General features: G+C 33.9%; 1 protein-coding gene across 2 annotated transcripts; it reads left to right on the forward strand.

Moving 5' to 3' along the window:
• The first annotated feature begins 273 nt into the window (after nt 1-273).
• On the forward strand, nt 274-18,273 carry LOC127834107 (uncharacterized). 2 transcript variants are annotated; one of them, XM_052359717.1, is made up of 11 exons: nt 274-420; nt 6,076-6,208; nt 7,254-7,358; nt 7,992-8,069; nt 9,562-9,765; nt 10,526-10,627; nt 12,435-12,471; nt 12,806-12,898; nt 13,313-13,446; nt 14,666-14,798; nt 15,290-18,273. In XM_052359717.1, exons 2-11 carry the CDS (start codon nt 6,158-6,160, stop codon nt 15,433-15,435), a joined length of 1,083 nt encoding a protein of 360 aa, XP_052215677.1. In that variant the 5' UTR covers nt 274-420; nt 6,076-6,157; the 3' UTR covers nt 15,436-18,273. The 2 variants fall into 2 exon arrangements, with proteins under 2 accessions (XP_052215677.1, XP_052215678.1); XM_052359718.1 differs by lacking the exon at nt 274-420 and adding an exon at nt 3,587-3,723.
• Nucleotides 18,274-22,448: the final 4,175 nt, after the last annotated feature.

Below are 22,448 nucleotides of genomic sequence, written 5' to 3' on the forward strand. Positions count from 1 at the left end.
AAAATATTGTTCTTTTATAGGCAATTGGTCATTGCCATCTTAACGCACCTATCATATCCAGTAGAATATAACTGTCATATTTATAAATCAGATTTGTGGCGTGTATTTTCTGAACATTTCCCACGCTAGAGTCGTTTGACAGCGTAGCTTACTGAGATACATTTAGACCTAATCTATAAAGTCTACATGCGTTCAATTGTGAGAAATGCGATATTATTGTACCACGTGTGTTATGTGTGCAGGTCTTTTTGTAAATAGGCCTATTGAATTCTGCACGATTCAACTATTGATTACAAACTATTTTTAGATAGTAATGAGGTAATGTGATATCAGCTTTTACGTGATATGCTAAAACGGAAGTACAATCAATTGCTGTGTATTACTCGACAGTTACTAACACTTGGTGAAATACAAATTGAGGTATGTAATTCTTTTGCTTTTTAAATGTACAATACAATATTCTAAATCGATTTATAAATATACTTAAATATACAATTGTTTTTTAAAATATGAAATATGAATTAATACTCAACACGTTAAGAGAATCAGACCAGGCACTTTCGATTTTTATAAATTTTAAATTCACGTGGTTAAATTTAAAGATAAATTCTGATATGAATTTAAAGTAAATTTTTACATTTGAAAACACATCTAGTGTGTTATAGATTTAAACACGTTGATACAGCATGTGTTTCAAACTAAATCAAATATGATAACATTTTATTGGGTTTTAAATGGGAAATTCCACTATAATAATTGTCCGGTATACAACTGAATCAATAGATCAGAATTAACAAATACTTCAAACTAATAATTGTTGTTATAAGGAATTATAAATACGGTAGGCATGGGGTTAGAAATAAGAGAAAATAGTGGAATTTTGTTAAACAAAAAATATTAAAAGTTTAAATTAAATTTGGATTCGAAAGCCCCTCGTTTTAGTATACTGCTTGAACTTTTCTATTTGTATTGATTCAGTGCGCAGTGTTTACCAGTTAAACATAGTTACACATAAATTATACAGTTTAAGTAACATCATATGTTGATTACTTTTAATGGCGCACTGCATGAATGCGAGTTAGATATCAACCTTACTGCGTGTTCATTATTATTTACATTGATAAAGCTGAATACACGCTATGTTTATTCAATGTTGCGCCGACCTAGTTTACAGTTTTCATTTAAAGCCGATATGTTATATAAAACGCTCAGAGTAAGTGCCTTGATTTTACACTTATATTTAAAGTGTATACGTGTTGTGTTTTATTATTAGAACACGTGCTTTAAAAAACGTGTCTTATAACACTTATAAAGCACAATCTCATATTTCCGATTGGAGTTTGAATTAGTTTTGAACATATTTTTTAGTGTTTTCATTCGCATATGGGCGTGTAGCATTTGTACGGACAGTTAAAAGGTTTTTTGCTTTTGTTTCTTTTTCTAATTCAGAATATATGATTTGGTGTAAGTCGTTAACAAACAGCGATAAATAAAGGAACACTATACTATTATACTGTATTTGTTACGAAAAGTATGTTCATTACATAAAAAAAACTTTATGACGTGGGCGGGGAGGGGTACGTACAGTTTTAAGTGTCCGTTCTTCCGTTCATCAGTCCTTCCTGTCACACTTATGTATGTCATGCTAAACTCATAAGGTAATGGTTCTGTATGGATAAAACTTTGTTAACGTACAAACCAGCATGTGGCCTTGAGAATTTCCATATTTCGGTTTGTATTATTTCAAATTAACGGCAGTTATGACCCCTTTCTAGCAACAAATTACACTTTACACGCGGAAATCGAACTCACATTTTTGCTAGAGGTCTGATTCTTTAAAAACATACTGAGCAGGATGTAAAATTGGGCACCGCCCTATTTAGGTTCGCATGTTTTCGTCATAACTGGAGTGATGGTCCTTTTTATATAAACAATATAGTTCGTAGACTGTTTATGGTAAGCCGATAGAATATTGAGGATGACAATCACAGTCATTTGGTATTTTTGCGGTCCGAAAAATTCCCGGATGTTGGCAAACATGCGCCGATGTTACCCTGTTTCTGATTGGTTGGACGTTTATGTAAGCGCCTGTTTTAATTTGTAGAAAATACAGATATGTCCGTTGTTTATTTTTAAAAAGATCTTTAATGTGAAAAGAGGAGTTATAATTATTCATAACTGTTTTAAACCATGATTTACATTGAAAGATTATACATTAAAATAGTCGGTAAATTCGTGAATTATTGAAGTGAACAATGCTCGGATGCCGACATCAACCTATATTATAGTGTGGGACGCTACCGCAGATGATTGAGATAACGTTCTCTATGGGTTTATGTTTCACTGCATTTCATGGAAGTCTGCGTTTTGCACTGGTAGCGCAGTTGCCTTCGTTCCCAGATGATACGGGCTCGAATCGCGGCGACGACATGGTTTTTTGCAACTTTTTTGTTACTATTTAAATATTATTTAGTACTTTAATTCAGTAACATTCGATAGAATGCGAAAACATGTGAACCATTCTCTTAAAACGTGGATTGGAACGAGATTTTGATTAAATAATCGCAGCTCAACAACTTGTTTTATAGATTCCATCTGTCCAATAAATCTGTTCCTTACACTTGTTGCTAACCTTTTTCACACTTGGTTACCTGTTTTTACGAGGTGAATATTGTCGTATTTGATGTTACGAAAACATGTTATTATCTATGTATATATTAATGGTGTCCGTTACCTTAAATCCTTGTAACGGATAATATTTATCATGTTTCTTACAAATGATTATCCCTTTTTAAGGACTTAATATCGTGAAACTTTGTGACGGAAACATTTCCTTTCAATTTGGAGTGGCAAGCTGGCTCGACATTCGTTACAGCTCGATAATCGGGACAAGTGCCGAATGTCGATGTCAGTGCTGGCTCGACATTCGCCCCAGCTCGATATTCGGGACTAGTGCCGAATGCCGATGTCAGTGCTAGCTCGATATTCGTCCCAGCTCGATATTCGAATGTCGAGTGTCGATTGTCGATGTAAGTGCCAACTTCACGCACCTCGTTAATTTCCATTATTTTCTTTCCAACGCTGATTCTTCGAAGTATTTTATCAATTCTTTACATGAATATAATATGAAATTTTAGAATAGTCTTCTGACAAGTCCCATTAACATCCTAATTATACACAAGCCCTTTGTAATGGGTAAGCGATATGCCCTTAAATATTAGTGTAAGAACTATAAATAAAATATCATTCCTATTTCTCTCCAGAACTATTAGCACGTAAAAGTCATGTCAAATTCGCATCTAATTCCATTCACAGTGCATGCAACTAACGCCACTTATTTTTAAGAAGATAAACTTCCGATTCAACATTGTGGTCAATTTTGGGATAAAATTATCTTATGTAAATGTATTTTCAGAACATTTCCCATGATAGAAACGTTTGACATCGTAGCTGACTGATTGAGATACATTTTAATTAAGTCTAGGAAGTCTTCATGCGTAAATTGTGAGAAATGCGATGCTATCGTTAACACATGCCTTTTTAGACTTAATGCGCGAAAGATTTGTTTGTAAATAGGCCTATTGCATTCTATGCCATTCAACTATTTTTAGATATTAACAAGGCAATGTGATATCAGCGATTGCTCATATGCCAAAACGGAAGTACAATCGATTGCTGTGTATTACTTAATAGTTACTAACACTGGGTGAAATACCAATTGAAGTATGTAATTCTTTTGCTTTTAAAATTTATAATACACTGTTCTAAATCGATTCATAAATATACTTTAATATATGATTGTATTTTAAAATATGATATATGAATTAATTCTCAACAAGTTAAGATAATCTGACCAGGCACTTTCGATTTCTATAAATTTTAAATTTATGTCGTTAAATTGAAAGATGAATTCTGAAATAAATTTTAATTAAAAAGTAAATTTAAAAACACAACTTGTCTATTGTGTTAGAGATTTAAACACGTTGATACAGCATGTGTTTCAAGTTAATATTATGAGATAACAATTTATTTGGTTTTAATTGGGAAATTCCACTATATTAAATGTTCAGTATACAACTGAATCAAAAGATCCGTATTTAGGCAAATACTTAAACTTATAATTGTTGTAATATAGAGTTATAAATACGGTAGTCATGGAATTAGAAATGAAGAAAAACATTTGAATTTAGTTAAACACACATATTTAATGTTTGAATTAAAATTGGATTCGAAAGCCCTCATGTTAGTATACTGCTTGAACTTTTCTATTTGTAATGATTCAGTGCGCAGTGTTTACCAGTTAAACATAGTTACACATAAATTATACAGTTTAAGTAACATCATATGTTGATTACTTTTAATGGCGCACTGCATGAATGGGAGTTAGATATCAACCTTACTGCGTGTTCATTATTTACATTGATAAAGCTGAATACACGCTATCTTTATGCAATGTTGCGCCGACCTAGTTTTTACAGTTTTCATTTAGATCCGATATGCTATATAGTACGCTAAGAGTAAATAACTTACGGTGGCGTAAAGGGGGCCTATAAAATATTGTATTTAACGGTCTCTATGACGTGCGCAAACATTTTCCATCCAATTTTGGGCGACAAGTGCGGGGGTCAAATGAAAACATTTTGATATTAATCTGCAAATTATATGCTTTAGATTACACAGTATTTGATCAATGTGAATAATGATGAAAACATTCAGCAAATGTGCTCCAAAATACATTGTGCATGTACTATTTTGCGTACGTAACGTGGTTGGAAAAATAATGACTACAACACAACAACAGAATTGAATTGTTCCATTATGTTGAAATAAAAATGACACGATCGTAACATTATAATGAGAAGTAAATAACAAAACAAGCAAAACAATTTATAACTTTGACATTAAGCATCCGAATGAAAAAGTCGTTAAGTCTAGTAAATAATAATGATGTTATGATAACGTTAATTACCACCTAGTACGAATATATCAATGGAGTTTATAATAGTTATGAGAAATATTTACTTAATCTTTTCAATAAGCAAAGGACAGCTATGTAGGGAATTACTGTTCTCCAAAGTAAAACAAAAGAATAAAAAGACGTCTAGCAAATCACAAATATCAATTACATCCGGGCATTTAATTTGTCACAAAATACAAAGCTCCCTTTATACGTGTTTCTGATTTTCCGATTGATATCGGATGTTTTGCAATATATAATCACTTCTTTTTCATTTATGTCTGCTGACTGTTTAAATCCTTCAAACTTTTCTTTTTCACACCCACTTAGATTTTCATTCTGTCAAGTGTTCCTTTAACATAAGCAGAAATTTCCCTGTATCTTGCCAACAACCTTTCCAATGCCGTTGGCGCTTTGATTTGTAGTTGTGTCGGGTATTTCTACAAAACTGTTGCTGCCAAAAGGATGAAACGTTGCAAACATGTTTACCAGTATGTGAACTGGCGCATCTCAATAGTATGCTTAGTATAGTTTTTAGATAAAAGCTGAATGTGTGTGAGGGTTGGGGGTAGGGTGGGGGGGGGGGGAGAGGGAGGCAGCCCAGTCCATTCAACATAGTTCAAATTTACCACGTTAATGTAATATGACAATACCTGTAACGAATTCATTACAAATGTCAAGATATTTTTATGACATGTCCCTTAATTTTTCGAATATTTAAATATAAGGTTGTATGAAAATGTAATAAGAGGTTATCGCCTATTCGATTTTGATAAGTGTTCCCGGATACGATCAATCGTCACGATTTGTCTAGCATGACTAGAGGAAAGGTTTCTATATAAACATTAAGGAACGTTCCCGTTGTTAACTTGATAATATAAACCTTGCAAAAGATGTCTTAAACAGTGAACAGTATAGTAACGTTATAGTCGGACTAATTTCCGTTTTAATCTGTAAATAAACGCCCAGTGGTTTAATTCCTACGCAGGGAGAACTATTTTGGAAAATCGGTAACCATGCCAAAATAGAACAAAATCACAATTGTCTTTAAAATTAGCGAGAAACAACTTTCAATGACAGGTATGTAATATGATTTGCTTATTTATTTTAATTTCAAGATTGACGCTCAAACTTGCCGGTCAGTATTTATCTCGAAGGGATCGTGATATTTGAAACCATATTTACACGTAAAACAGAGCGATGGGAAATTCACCATCCAGTCAGAGACGACAGCCGGACGAGGCGGATAAGGTATATGATTAATATACTGCAATAGTAAAAACAGTAATTACAGATAAAGATAATATATGCTGATTTCAATGGTACTATCCATTCACGAGTTGTCGGAGCCAAAATTTTAATGATAATACATCGTTCACTTAAATTAAAAAAAAAGCTTCGGTTGTTGTGCTATTCTACTATGAATTGATTTTGTGTCAATAAATTTCGTTTATTGTGACATATGTTAAAAAACGCACCGTTGTTTTTTTCGTTTACATTTAATCATTGTTTTGTCCCCTACCGGTTTGACAGGAGGGGACTTATGGTTTGCACTCTGTGCGTCTGTCTGTGAGTCTGTCACACTTTTCTGGATCCTGCGATAACTTTCTAAAGTTCTTCATATGTTTTCACTATGGCAACAAATAAATAAAAATTCTGACAATTGTAGAGCCGGTAGGGGACATATATTGCTTGGCAATATTGTTGTTATATTCTCGTTTGTTTTGGAATTTAAAACTGGTCAAACTTTACACTTACCACGCGATTTTACAAATGTTGATTATCTATTATTTAAAAAAAAGCCAAAAACACTTGGTACCAGTTCAGTGTTTAATAATCGGGTTATCATTTACTGTTATAATCCACCCAGAATCCGTGTAACACGAAATAATTGATAATATCGCCATAGCTGTATGGTACGCAACCTAACTTCAATAATTGGTGTCGATACATTTAAAATATGTACGAACAATATAGTTGCTATGCATGTGGATGCACAATAGACTATTCACTATAACTACGGATCTGCTGGGGATCAATTTGACTCGATCCACCATAACAACATAAAATCCTAGTGAGTATAATACTGCTTTGACTCATTAATTTACATCAAGCAAACTTTATTCACAGAAACACGCATAATTTCGTAGTCATACTCATAAACGTGTACACACGAACTATTTATTAATAAATATATATAACAACTTACAGTTTGTTGAAGTACCTAATTCCACAACTTACCAAGCGATTTTTATTTCTTAAATAATGCTCACATTTATACATTTATATGTTTCAGGCTGTGAACATTATTTACAATCCGAAAATTTCCACGACAAAACAGAACGTTGACTTCGTTGACGTGGAGGAAGTAAAGACCCTGATTCCACAGACAACCAAACCCGTAAATTTAATCGTGTTCTACTGTCGCAACAACTATTATTACTACTACTGTTAATACTACTTCTGTAACTACTACCACCACAACCATCAGCACGAACACCATCAGAACCACAAGCATAACCACAACCACCACCACCATCACCACCATTACCACAACAACCTCCACCAACACCATCACCACCATTACCACAACCACCACTACACTACCACCACCATCACTACCACCACAACAACCACTATCACCACAGCTCCACTAACACCACCACCACCACTATCACAACCACCACTACACTACCACCACCATCACTACCACAACCACTACCACCACAACACCACTAACACCACCACCACCATTACCACAACCACAACTACACGACCACCACCATCACTACCACCACCACCACCACTACCACCACAACACCACTAACACCACCACCACCATCATCACAACCACCACCGGCACCACCACCACCATTATTCCGTCAACTACTATAATTTGAACCTTTATGTTGCTGATATATGCAGAATTGGTAAGTTGATAGTAAAATGAGTTTCTGTTTAAAGTTTAATATATACCTGTTTAACGTTTATTTTGCAAAATGATTGGTTTTGATTTATGTTTCTAAACTTATAGACGTACAATAAAGAAGAATCTGCGGCACAAGACGACGACTGGGATGTTTTAGATTATGAGACTAAAAGGGAATCAAAAGTGAGTGTTTATATTACCATTATAATATCGTTACAATAAAACATATATTTAAAAATTTGTTGTTGGTGAATTTTTTTTTAAGTGGAATTGCTTATTTGTGATGGGCATTTGATATTTAAAACTGAATTCCATAACAAAACATAACAAAACATTTATTCTTTGTAACTTAAGAATAATTTTCTAACCTTAGTGTCATTATCGAGCCATACATCGCTATATAGTATGCTCATTTAATGTTTAGATTATTAATTCGGAAAATCACATGTGAATGCACGACACAATATTTTTTAATATAAATTATCTATGAGATGGAAAGCATTACATTAATTTACTTAAATGCTTTAAAGGGACTGTCAACCACGACGACGAAGAAAAGAAAAGTTGTAAAATACCGTATTTTTTACATTTATTAGTTTATATTAATTCAAATATATATAATGATGAATCTACTTGCGTTATTTATAGTGTGTATATCGTTATGTCACCTATTTTTCGCGATGTTATTTCGATTTCACATCGCAAAATTTTATTACCGAATATACTGAAAATATGAACTTTTTTCAAGTAATGTAATACACAAGTCGTGATATTTTAATCAATATAAACTAATAATTGTAAAAAATACGGTATTTTAGAACTTTTTTTTTTCGTGATTCGTGGTTGACAGTCCCTTTAAATGCTCTCTGATAAAGAACGGTGGAACGATAGCATAAAAATATAATCCGTTGAACATTAAAGAAAGCGATATATTGAGCTCCCTAAAAACAACAAATATAATATTTGCCAAAACATTTTCGTTTATCATATAAAAAGCCGTTTTGTTTCACATGTGTCGATTTACTTTTTTAATATGTATAGTTATATATTATTATATGATTGCTTTATACATTCTAAGTTACAAGAGCATAATGAATCTTTATTTTATTTACGTTAACGGTCGCTCTCACCATTATATTATATAGTCAGAACTGTCATACGATATTTAAGTATCTTTTCCATCATTCTTCGACCAAAGACAAGGACAATTGAAAAAGAAAACACAGTATATAATTGAGTATATTCTGATAAAAAACAATGAGCTTTTTAACGAGCTTGGACTTTGCTTTATAAGTCACATGTTGATATCTAAGAGTGAAGTTTTTAGTCTGATATGTCCGGCATGAGGGTCAATGTCAAATTATTTCGCTAGGCGTCGACTTATTTGTACGAAAAAATAAAGTAAAATAAAAAGTTTTGTTCGTCATTTCAATATACTTCTTGCTAGTTATTGCACGGCAACCTCGAATATTAGACTCATCTAACTATTCACTGATCTGACGTCACAGGAATTGAAAGCCGAAAATGGAAATTGACATATGCATTATTTTCTCTATTTAATAAAAGACTCCTTACATGAATTCCGTATTTCGTGGCGTGAAATCTTGTCCATGTTCAACGGCTGTAAAAGCGGTCTACTTTTATGTGATTTGTATCTTAATATGTAATTGTTTAGGTTGAGAGTGGAAAGACTGACATTGAAGAAACAACAAAAGGGAAAAACAACAAAAAGAATGCTGAGAAACAGATTCGCTTGCGAATCATTTTCTTTTTCATTCTAAACTGCGCTCTATTCGTGTTGATTTGCGTGACCGCTTACTATCTGACCAACGAACGTGCGCCACCAGAACCTAACTATAAACTGTGCTTGAAATGCGAGGTAAGGAAATTCTTGAGTAAGCAAAGTTTTATAGTTTATCATTAAAAATAGGTTCAACTTTTATTTTGTAAAGTTATGCTATACGAATGAATGTTTCAGCACACTATTAGTTACATATCGAGGGTTGTACGTATTCTTAATTTTCCTATGACTTGTGATTATGTATTTATGTATTGAGATTAGAACTCTATTGTATTAATCCCTGGACATAATTCACGAGAAATAACACATCTGGAAACTTATTTAAGTGCAGATTGTTCTTAATATTTTTATTTAAAAAAAGATTAACCAAAATAGTTTGACAGCAATTATCAGGCGATATAAAACCCATGCGCATGCATGGCAATTAGAGATTATTAAATACTTGTATAAAAGAAACAGTATTTTAATACATGTATACAGCTGTTAAACATATAATTTTTAAATAATTTAGGCCTGTCCGCGAAGCGAACATTTGTTTCTACACAATTGAAGCGTATATACGAACCGGTATTTTAACAATAGTATGCTCAATTGCAATAATATATTGTATATCGTATCGACATTTAAATGCATTTTAGTTGGGTGATCCGTAAACAAATCTTTAAAATGCGTATCATTCCAGTACATTGTATGTTAATTTGAACAAAAATATCATAGACATGGACCAAATAATTACATGTAGGTAAAATATTTTCCACTGGAACTGAAATTCACTTAATACTGCTGTCGCTAAGTTTGCTGCATCGAACAATTCTCTCACAGTGTTTTCGTACTGCAGGACATTCGCGGACACCCAGACGACCCACTAGAACATATTGTTGAAACCGACGGGACTTGTTGCCTTGACAATAACGAAAATCTAAAGTATCTCGTGGAGCCGGTAAGTAACATGTTTTACCAGACAGAATGTTAGCAGTACTATAATCATGTAATTAAGACGTTGGTCTATTTTGTAAAATAGATGTCACACAATTATGACGTTTTCAAATTTATAGCTTAGTTGTATATTGCCCGAGCTGCGGGTTTTAAGTAAGGGCCAGACACTATTCACACAACAACAACACTAATTATATATTTTGTCAAGCTTCGTGTCGTGCGTAATCGTTTTAAACGATATTATTAGTTATGTTCAAATGATTGTTTTGGAGATATAAACTAGGGCGAATAAACAACGATGAATCGGTAATGAGTACTACCACATGCTTACCTCAAAATCATGGCTAAGATGTTTTAAATAAATGACCTCCGTACAACGGGTAATGGGCCATTAATCGATTTACGGTACCGTAACGATTCCAAACATTTTATATATTAAATACCATAGTCAACATTATACATTGATCCATGCAATCATATTGAAATAAGTTCTTATGCAAAACAGGCCATGTTCAAACCATATTTAAATATTGAACATTTTACAAAAGGAACGGAAAACAGCATATACATTAGAATGATATGACTACCTTACACGTGTACAGGAGTATTGCCGGTTGCCTTTAAGCGTATTTGTCATACCCGGGGTACATGCAAGTGTATTTAAGAGTACGAAGAGTACTTTTAAGAAATACCTGAGCCGACAACGACCTATTTAGCGCTATTAAAGGGGCCTTTTCACGTTTTGGTAATTTGACAAATAAAACAAAAATTGTTTCAAATTGGCAAATGTTCGTTGTATTTATGATATTTGTTAGGAAACAGTAATACTGAACATTTACCAATCTCTAAAATATTCATTGTATGCCTCCTTTGACGATTTAAAAACCTGAAAATTATAGAGCGTTGCAACGCGCAACGAGATAATTTTTTGGAGAGTTCTGTTGTTGTCGTTATATTTTGTGACAGTACGAGGATTGCTTACATAAAGTATAAAATACATCACTCATTGTATGATCACGGATGGACGAGTGGTTTAAGAGTAAGACTTTTACTCCAGGGGTCAGTGGTTTCGAGCTCAGATGAGGGTTACTGTTTTTCTTTCTTTAATTTTATTATTGTTTGGTTACTTGTGCTTTTTAGATCAAATGTTTACATTTATAAATATAAAGCATAAATAATGACAAACTTTAATACATGCCAAAATCTGTGAAAAGGTTCCTTTCATGGAGTAAAACTGCTACGGGCAAGGCTCATACGTCGCTAGCAGACGACGTCGTGTCTCAGTGTACCCTAAGTCCCCTATGTTCCTTCAAAAATATAAATTAAGGGGTATAGCGCCAAATTTATATGTCGATGATATTGTAATCTTTTCACCGTCGATATGATAGTATCTAGACATTGTGAAGTTAAACCACATGCACTTTTATGAATTACAGTCCATCTCGGACTTTTATTTCAACAAATTTATTTCAAAAGAATGGAGATTCATATCCAAACAAGTTTTGATTAAGTTATCATCATATACTTAGCTGAAATTATGGCATAAAAATAAAAACCGACACAAACAGCATTTGATTGTCGAACGTTAACACGAACACTCTATTTTAGACGTCTTGTCTAAGTTTTTATAACACCGGTTAAATGTGTGATACTATATTTATTCAAACTGTGCTAACGGACTTCCGAACTTTTGCATTTGAGATACCTAAAATGGTTTATTTTGTAAAATATTTCTTGCGGGTGTTGATAAATGTCTCCAAAAAAGTGCGATGTCCTATTTTTATTGTTATTGTTTTCTCGATGCATTTCAGTATGCTTCAAGATGGATGAAAATGAAAATGCACGAAGGTATGAATCTTAAAGTCGATAGTTTTACCAATTACGTGTTATACGTTTTATACACATTTAATATTCACAAAAGTATATATTTATAAACAGAAGAATATTTTTATAACTAAATACTGTTATTTTATTACATTAAAATGTTTATGAAGAAGTTTACTTTTTATCAAAAATGTTTGAGTACATCAATACTGACACTTTTCAATGCACCGATTGTTTTTAATGTATTTTCGCTATAAACAATTTGTTAAGGTAAATAGTGTTGACGTTTGATTTATAAGTAACACCATTCGCATGTATTGCATTTTTAAATTATGGTCTATAATGTCTTGCTTCACAGAAAACGCAACGTTCAAAGTGTGCAACAACGTTTCGAGGGCTCCTACAGAGAAACCGTCAATCAAAGTAATGGGCTTATCGCACGTACAGCCACGTAAGTACCCCAGCATTGTCTTCGTTATACTCTTAAACAAAGTGCACATATACATGATACAAATACCAAATACGGTATGATATCATACATATGGGACGAAACTATAACAATTAAAGAATATACAGCTACTCTACACATTGTTCGGTTAGGATTTAGCAGCGTTCTTGCAAATCTCTAATTTTATTTTAAACGCGAACATTAAGAGAACGCTTCCATCTCTGTGCCAATTTCCGTTTGGTTGGAGTTTTTCAGCATTTTAACTTGATTCATAAAAGTCCTTAATGTTACAAGTCAGGTTTAATTATTAAGTTTTTTTACCGGGGCGATTGCATTGCGAATGTTTATTAAGACATCTCTTAGCAACCCGCTTTATCATATCTATTACTTTATTACTATTTTTATGTACGCGCGTAGATGAACACCACCGCCTGCACTGGAACCAAAAGCACGAAATGGCCATCAAGCCAGATGAGACGCTGATCAAGTACCGCCCCGATGATGGCCAGATCGAGATTATGAAAACCGGCCTGTACCATGTTTACAATCAGGTAAGTTTTCGTGTATATGGTTAAAACACATGTTGGACACAGTTTCGACTCGACAAGCTTCTCCCGTTTTCGTCCTTATTCAAATTTTATAAAAAAAATCCATTGGTTTATATGTGTATTGAAGACGTATGTAATGTTATCAAACGATGTATTTTATTTTAAAATTGTTTTATATAGACATATATCAGTTCAAGTTTTACAATCTGATAACTTTTATGAATCTGGGTATTAGGTATTGCCAGAAATCATCTTCCATGCAAAATTCAATAATAGTGTGCTTGAATTCGGTCAGATAATAAAGAGTTCATAACTTGTATCGTATAGTTTTTGTACACACGAGAGCTGGTGATGTCTGGATTCAATCTCATGTACTCCTGAACTACCTAGCGTAAGATCATAATCTGTTCATATCGACCGTTCTTTGAACCTTAGCAATTAAATTATAAAAAAAACGAAATGCTGCCTGTGATAGAAATGTCAGAATTATTGTACTTTTAAGATGAATTGAACCATTTTCTGTGGACATAGAGTTTACCTGGTATTGTTAACTCCTGTTACATGGGTCTAGAATATGCTAAAATTGCTTTGCGGCTTTTAAAGAATGTGTATTTACTTTACATGGTTACTGTAAATGTGCATCATGTTTATTAGAATATAAGGAGTAAGGTTTATATATCGCCTTTGTATTTACTTCGTTATATGTGTCAGTTCTAACATACATACAAAATCAATTATATTCAGGTTAAAACACACACGTTCACAACAAAACACATATGGCAAACAATAACACACATTCCATAAAACATTGTTATGCATGTGGTTCTAAATGTGTTATAATGCAATATGGCATGAAATAACCAATCAACTAGAACGACACAAATGCAACCGAGTTTAACTGTGTTGATATTTTACCCATGAAGCAGGTGCACACACACACACTTATTATTACATGCCACAATAAAATGCAGTTGCTAAAAGAGAAGTTTTGTTGAAAATACCACTGGGGTTATATATTAATAGGTTAGATTTCTAAGTTTACTGCCACATGGGACATGGAAGCTTTAGTCAGTGTGAGTTAACGTGAGAAAGCAAATAATCAAAGCTAGCAATTCTTTCGTTGATAGCAATGCATCTGAAACAAGCAAATATCCTCTTCGAAGCCTAGCCTAGGAAATATAGACGAGCATGTGCAATACAAATGTGTTTGAAACAACTGCAGGTCCACTTCAAAATTGCTCGCGGGACGGCCTACAATCCGGCGCATATGGGCCACTGGGTATACGTGAAGAGGGCGGGAACCATTGAGCAAAGCGAGGACGTGCTCATGCACAACATGGAGACGGAATGCGAAGGTTTGGAGAGGGCGTTTTTTTAACACACAAATCTATCGACATGATCGCTTTACAGTGCAATCAAAACAACAACACAAATTCGATATGTAATCGTTAATATAAATATATATTTAAAATAAACTATATTTCACTGTTTTCAATCAATGGTTGTTTGAAAATCAGATAAAATGATCCTAAAGATAAAGGTGCTTCGGTTATTGTGTATTAAAAACCTCAATAACCAATTATTGTTCGTTCAACCCGTAATGCATGCTTGCATAAATCCAAATTGACTAGTTTGTAATATTAGTAGAATTACAATGAATTATAAAAAACATACTAGAAAAACTGATAATTGAAACAATCGAAACAACTATTCTCCATTTTGCACCTCATTAACTGCAATACAAAATATTTTAAACCTAATATTCATGCCCAACAACATGTAAATCCATACATGTCATGTCGCGTAAGGTTATAGCAGTCATGCAAATTTGAAATTTAATTTACAGGTCCAGGTTCCGAGATCATCACGTCCAGCTACCTGGGCAGCGATTTCCAGCTGCAAGAAGGCGACAGACTGTATGTCAAGGTCAACAAGAAAGACACCGTCATCCCTGAACCGCATCTCAATTACTTCGGTGTACACATGCTTTAAAGTGCTTCATTTATGAATGCTTAAGTAAACAGACAATCAATAGCGCACATGCAACTTTATAATCTAATATTTATGCCAATATCAGAATTTTAATTTAATGTTTTGTTATTTTGTTTACGTCTTCTACGTTGGACTATACAAATAGCTTGTTGTTTTATCTATATCATGTATACATATAGTTAGATGCTGAATGCATAACTTGACACAAATATGTGCTGATTTATTTGCACAATTGGTCGTTTTGCAACAAATATGAGTTAACTTCAAGCTATCAGCTTAAGTGCCTTGTGGTATTTATGGTTTGTTACAAACATGTTGTTATATATACTACTCAAAATTTGCTAGGGATCACTTTTTATAGTATGTGTAATTTGAAGTTTTTATTATGAAAAACAAAAAAGTTTGTGTTTTCCAATTTATGAGTGCGTATTGTACATAACCAATAACCTGTCTTATCGATTTTGTTTACACAGACTTGCTAATTTGCTCATGAAAAGCACTACCCACGAAAAAGCCATGACATTTGGCCTTCCACTTGACAAACACATTGTGAACATGCTTCAAATCTACACTTGTAGCTCAATCATTCATCTTGAAAGTTGTTTGAAATGGCAAACTATCGCGTAAGAAGACATCTTATCTTAGAAGAAATGAAGAGGGGGGATTGGGATGCTGGAAGGAGGAAAGTCACAACCTCATGTGGCACGTCAGCCAGGCGTTTCACAGAGCGTTGTAGCCAGGATGTGGAACCGCTACCAAATGCATGTTGATGTTATTCCCAGATACAAGGGAGGTCGTCAGAGGGCTACTACGCAGGCACAATACCGTTTTATCGTGGTACTAGACCGACGTCATCGCTTTATGAACGCCATGGCCCTTCAAAATGACTTACATAATGCATCAGGGGTTCGAGTTTCAACTCAAACCATTCGAAACAGACTGCATAGTGTTGGCATTAGGGCTAGACGACCTGCCATTCGTATTCCATTGATGCGCAACCACATCCAGGCACGTCTCCAATGGGTACAAGATCACATAACCTGGTCTTTAAATGACTGGACACCAGTACTCTTCATAGACGAGTCTATATTCTGTGTTGACTTTACAGATAGACGTGCCCGGGTGTGGAGAACAACCAATGAGCGATTTTCACCAGTATGCATCGCAAACCATGATCTTTATGGTGGTTGCTCAGTATTGGTTTGGGCTGGGATCGGCATGCAGGGGAAGACCGATCTGCATATCATTGATAACGGCACTTTGACAGCTCAGAGATACGTCAGAGAGGTCTTTGCATTGACCGTTCCAATGCGGTGACCCCAGCTTTATTCATATTTTGTGTTTATGTTGGTTTGTATTGTGCTGTATTGTGCTGTTTTGTACTGTTTGGGAAATCGGTCACTTGCCTTAAATAAAGGACCAACTAATTGTTTTTAATGAAAATTCAATACTGCTCCAGCAGCTGGAGTTTCACTTCTTTATATTGGATATATACGTCCGTCCATATGCTGGTGCAATAGGCCCAAATTTCATTTAAATGGACGATAATGCCAGACCTCACAAAAGAAAGGTGTTCAATGAGTACGAACAAGGTGAAACAATCGTCAGGATGGAGTGGCCTGCGAGGTCTCCGGACCTCAATCCCATAGAGGATGTCTGGGGCATTCTTCAGGTTGCAATATCTGCACGCCCTTTTAAGCCTATCACAATCCAGGACCTACGACAAGCCCTCCTACAGGAATGGGTTCAAATCCCACAAGACAGCATCCGTGGGCTTATCAGTAGCATGAGAAGACGATGCCAATCAGTAATCAATGCCAATGGGAACCATACACGATATTGAAAAGGTCCTTTCAATGTTTACAGACTTTTACAATAATTTCAATTTTGACACACATGCACTAAAACCTTCAAAAGTCACCCTAGCTAGATTCAGCCAGCGTCACGCATTAATGATAAATCAATACATAAAAATAAAAACAAAAACACACATTCTAATATCAAAACCTGCAAAATAACACTTTAAAATGAACGTAATCCAAAATTGAAGATAATGCGAAACAAACTAAAAAGTGATCCTTAGCAAATTTTGAGTAGTATATATTTCAAGTCACTGGTAACTGTGAAGATTTCTCATGATATATATTTCGTTAGAATCGTAATTTACCAGTTTGTTTAATTGTTGTTTTACAAAAAATTAAAATGCCGATACATATTGTTAAAGAAATTATGTATTAATCAATTGCTTATACCTATTCGCGCATTTTTAGTTACATACCTTCCAGCGCTCATTAGATGATAATTATCTCTCTTTTTTAAAGCGATACGTTGTAAATTTGTTTGCATATGCGTGATTTTGCTTTAAGTTTTATTTATATTTTGCATGTTTCTTATGTATGCACATTTATTGTGTCTTGAGCTTTTAATGTTTTATTAATGTTAATATCATTGTTTCGAGAAAATCTACTGTTTCTTATGCATGCACATGTATGAGCTTTCTTGTTTTACTAATATTAATATTATTGTTCCGAGAAAATATATTTTTTCTTATGTATGCACATTTGTTAGCTTTCTTGTTTTACTAATACTAATAATATTGTACCGATAAAATGTATTGTTTCTTTTGAATGCACATTTATGAGCTTTCTTGCTTCACTAATAATAATATTATTGTTCCGAGAAAATTTATTGTTTCTTATGTATGCGATTTTATGAGCTTTCTTGTTTTACTAATATTCATATCCTTGTTCCACGAAAATTTATTATCGCGTTTAACGCGCCACTATTTATCGCTTTACTGTCATTTACGGTTATGGTATAATAAATCATTTGACTCCATATTCTTACTTCTTGCTTAATACACGCATCATTTTAAAACCCCTTAAAACATTAAATATTAAAGCCCGAGTCACACCTCAAACCCTTTAAACATTTAAAATTTATACCCAAGTCACACTTCAGTTGAAATATGATGTGTAGTACACTCAATCCGGACCGAGTCCTACATGTTCAACAATGACCGACTTATTGACATGCGTTGCGCGTTTTCAATTTATCTCAATGTTGCCGACTGCTAATTTTAAGACCGCCGCGTGGAACAGTGAGGTGGTACGTCTGTTTTGCAGAGTGTAATGGCTAGATAAACGATGTCAAGAGTAAAAGAGTATTGCGATTCAAGTGTCTTGCAACGCTGTGTGAATGGTGCTTACGATCAATGATCCCTTTAAAAACTGTTGTTATTTATTTGATTGTATTTTTCAATTACATGGTTTTGGTTTATTCAATATATACAAAAGACAACCGTCTATGAGAATCCATGATCAAAACATAGTAACATATATAAAGGCATGACATGTGATCAGTATTAAATTTCATACGTTGTTAAATAAAGTATCAATACATGCATAGGTCTAGAACACAAAAAGAATTTTGTTTGACTACAGCATTTAGAATCTAGTTAATAATTAATGCTATAACGATAACATAAAAAATAACAAAAACGAATCTACAAAAGAGCGAGAAGTCAAGTTTGAGTAATGCATTTTATACACTTAATCATAATTATATTGATACAGGTTCTTTTGACTAAATGCTTTATATACATACATAGCTAAGATTATGTTGGTACTTGTATTATCAGATTGCATTAATTCAATCAATTTAATCATTTTTTCTCTCTTCGGACTCTTCCTGTAATACTTATTTATAGATAATTTCCCAATATCATTATATAATATATTTTAAATTACATGGGGTGATTAGTATTAGCATAAGCGATACAATATTTAAACGACCGTTTGTTTTCGTTTTTTTTACAGTCATACCTCTTATCAATTCAATGGTTGTATATGCAATAAAAGCGTGTACTATCGACGTGCAAACTAGAACATACAAACTTGTAAGCACGCATGAATTGTATATCTACTGTACCACGTACATGTTCGTTCACATGAGTGCTCAAACATTGATATTTATGGTGTATATAATGTTGGTTAAAATAATTAAGGCTCAGTAACATCACACGTAAGCATATATAACTTTGTCAGTCAAAAGCGTTACTATACTAATCCAGCTCTTGTCGCCTCCCTTTGCTTTGTGTTTCTTGAAAGTTGTACATGAAAATATGCATTGAAACAAAAACAAATAAGATGTACACATATATTCAACGCGCGTTGAAGCCAGATGACCAACGTGGCGTTTGATTTGTTATTACAAAAAGCACATTCGAATACACAAAAGTTAATATGCAATTGGAACACCCCGTCATTGCTTAGAGGCGGGGACGTTGTAAACCTTTGTCAAAAACCTTTTTAAATGTGTGCAGAGTAATTGTTAATAAGTTCCGGCTATTTGTTTACGTATTTGTATCGTTCGTCTTGATATGTTTGTTTATTTGTTAAATCTGATTATTTTCGCCGTGTCCAACGGTATTTCAGTCATATCTCGGCGGTGAGTTACCAGTACTCCATGCACACACGTATGCCAATAAGTTACAACTGTACTAATTAAATCAGCGATAGGCGAAAAGTTGCCGTAGAAAGCATTTAATTACCAATCCCCACAAAAGGGTTGGCCGGGCCGTGGATAGAGCCCCGACTGTAGTCTAGCGCTCTACAAACTTAGGTAATCTTTGTAAGAGAAGTATTATGATTATATTGGTTGGTTGCAGTCACGTATTGTGTAGGCCGAACGAAAACTTTTAACTTAAAAACAGGTAGTTTATCAGCCTAAACAGTTTTTTTCTCGAACTTAAGTCATATCCTTAATATCGAGACAACTTTTACTCGTGTGATATTTTTAAAATAACGTTCTCTTAAGAGTCACATCGAGGAATCGCACATTTTGATGAAACTCGATTCTGTGAGAATATGTTTTTAAAGTTGCATCTTTTAGCATGAACATTTTCTTATTAACGCGCGACAGAAGTTGAAATTGTACATTGTGTTGTAAAACGGACTTTAACCCCGGTTATGACGAATGAAGATAACCCAGGATAACCAAGTACGCAAACTAACGAAATACCTTAAATTAGTACTGAGTTTGTTGAACCATGTGTCGTTTGCTACAATATTTTAGCATATCCTGATGGACAGTTAATCTACCTACATACTCTTGCTATGCAAGATTTTCAGACATAAGTCGTTTACATGTAATAAGTACACATATATTTAATGCATTTGACTATAACCGATCTCTTCCATTATTGCATCAGAGATTGCTGGGATGGCCATTTAGATTATTTCATGACAAATACCCACACACGAAATGACCCCTCTGAGATTCGAAATCACGATTTCGAGATTTACAATCCTGTTATACACCATGTTAGCATCCGGCACTTGGATATTTCAATTGACTACGGCGTATACAATAACTTTTACTTTTGTACATTGTGGAATCGAATCCAATCATAAGTATTTATTGCTTACGCATTTGCTTTGCTAATTGTTTAAGCAGTGTTTCGTAATTGGTAATTAAAATTACATCTTGTACACACATCTTAACACCCTTTTAAGCAAAAGCAAATTTAATAAAATGCCACACCACTACACACATTTTGATATTAATAATGAAACGAGCAAACAAACTAACTTCTCGGTCTATAATTTTATACTGTTTTGTCACACCGCCAATCCATAAGTGTCATTTTATTGTTAACGTACGAACACCTTAATTGCTCTTAGCATGTTTACGCATTTCTCGGGAACCGTAGGTGATAAAGATTCATAATTCTTAGAAACACCCAGTTTAGGAAGCAACACCTTTAGAAACCAGATATTTTGCGTTGGCACAGTATTTGTAATCAATGGCAGTAAAGCGCGTGACTTGCCTTTCCGCATAACTGTTGATTTTTTACAATAAGCATATACAATAAATATTCAAGTTTCACAAACCCGTATAATTGCTTTTGCCAGTGAGATGTACAATGTATGTGTAGTTAAACTGTACATTATACATTTTTGTTAATTTCACTGAGTTTTTAGTTGCCGGTGTTTACGTCGATGGCACTCAGTGCGTAATCTAAAAGGTCTTTACCCGATCGTTCACTCATTAAATAGATCAGGATATCGATTGAAAATTTCTTGGATTTTGAAACAAATATTTCAATTTATTTAATTAAAATCATTAACCATAAGCCTTATACATGAATTAAACCTCTAAAAAATTAGAAATGAATTTAGTTTATCTTATGTGTATTTTCGTTCACGCTCGTGCTTATTCATGGACGATGAAAATTGAATTCAATCTTATAATTCAAAACGTATTGTTTGTATATTTATATTTTAACGCTATAGCCTAAAACGTAGTTTTCACTGTACCCGGAACCTCTGAACAGCAATAAAAAATAGATTGTTGCGGCTGATATCAATTTCGTAATCAATGGAGAGTTAAAGCGTGACTAATCTCTTGTTTATTATGCATATTTCAAAAAGGTTCCCGACATTAATGTATGTCAAACTCTTTCAACGCCTTTTCGATTTGCGTACATGTACTACTACTACTGCTATTACTTTTACTGCTTCTACTACTTCTTCTACTACTTCTACTACTACTACTACTACTACTACTACTACTACTACTACTACTACTACTACTACTACTACTACTACTACTACTACTACTACTACTACTACTACTACTACTACTACTACTACTACTACTACTCTACTACTACTTCTACTACTACTACTACTACTACCACTACTACTACTACTACTACTACTACTACTACTACTACTACTACTACTACTACTACTACTACTACTACTACTACTACTACTACTACTACTACTACTACTACTACTACTACTGCTACTACTACTACTACTACTACTACTACTACTACTACTACTACTACTACTACTTCTACTACTACTACTACTACTACTACTACTTCTACTGAGGCATGCTTCAGGTTGCAATATCTGCACGCCCTGTTAATCCTTTCACAATCCAGGACCTACGACAAGCCCTCCTACAGGAATGGGTTCGATTCCCACAAGACAGGATCC

Source organism: Dreissena polymorpha, chromosome 6, assembly GCF_020536995.1.
Source record: "Dreissena polymorpha isolate Duluth1 chromosome 6, UMN_Dpol_1.0, whole genome shotgun sequence".
Taxonomy (NCBI): Eukaryota; Metazoa; Mollusca; class Bivalvia; order Myida; family Dreissenidae; genus Dreissena; species Dreissena polymorpha.

Bases quoted from the DNA above. Each gene is read 5' to 3' on its own strand.
- LOC127834107 (XM_052359717.1), top strand. From the start codon at position 6,158: ATGGGAAATTCACCATCCAGTCAGAGACGACAGCCGGACGAGGCGGAT. The intron at 12,472-12,805 runs GTATGAATCTTA...CTTGCTTCACAG, and splicing joins GAAAATGAAAATGCACGAAG to AAAACGCAACGTTCAAAGTG. The intron at 13,447-14,665 runs GTAAGTTTTCGT...AAACAACTGCAG, and splicing joins TGTACCATGTTTACAATCAG to GTCCACTTCAAAATTGCTCG.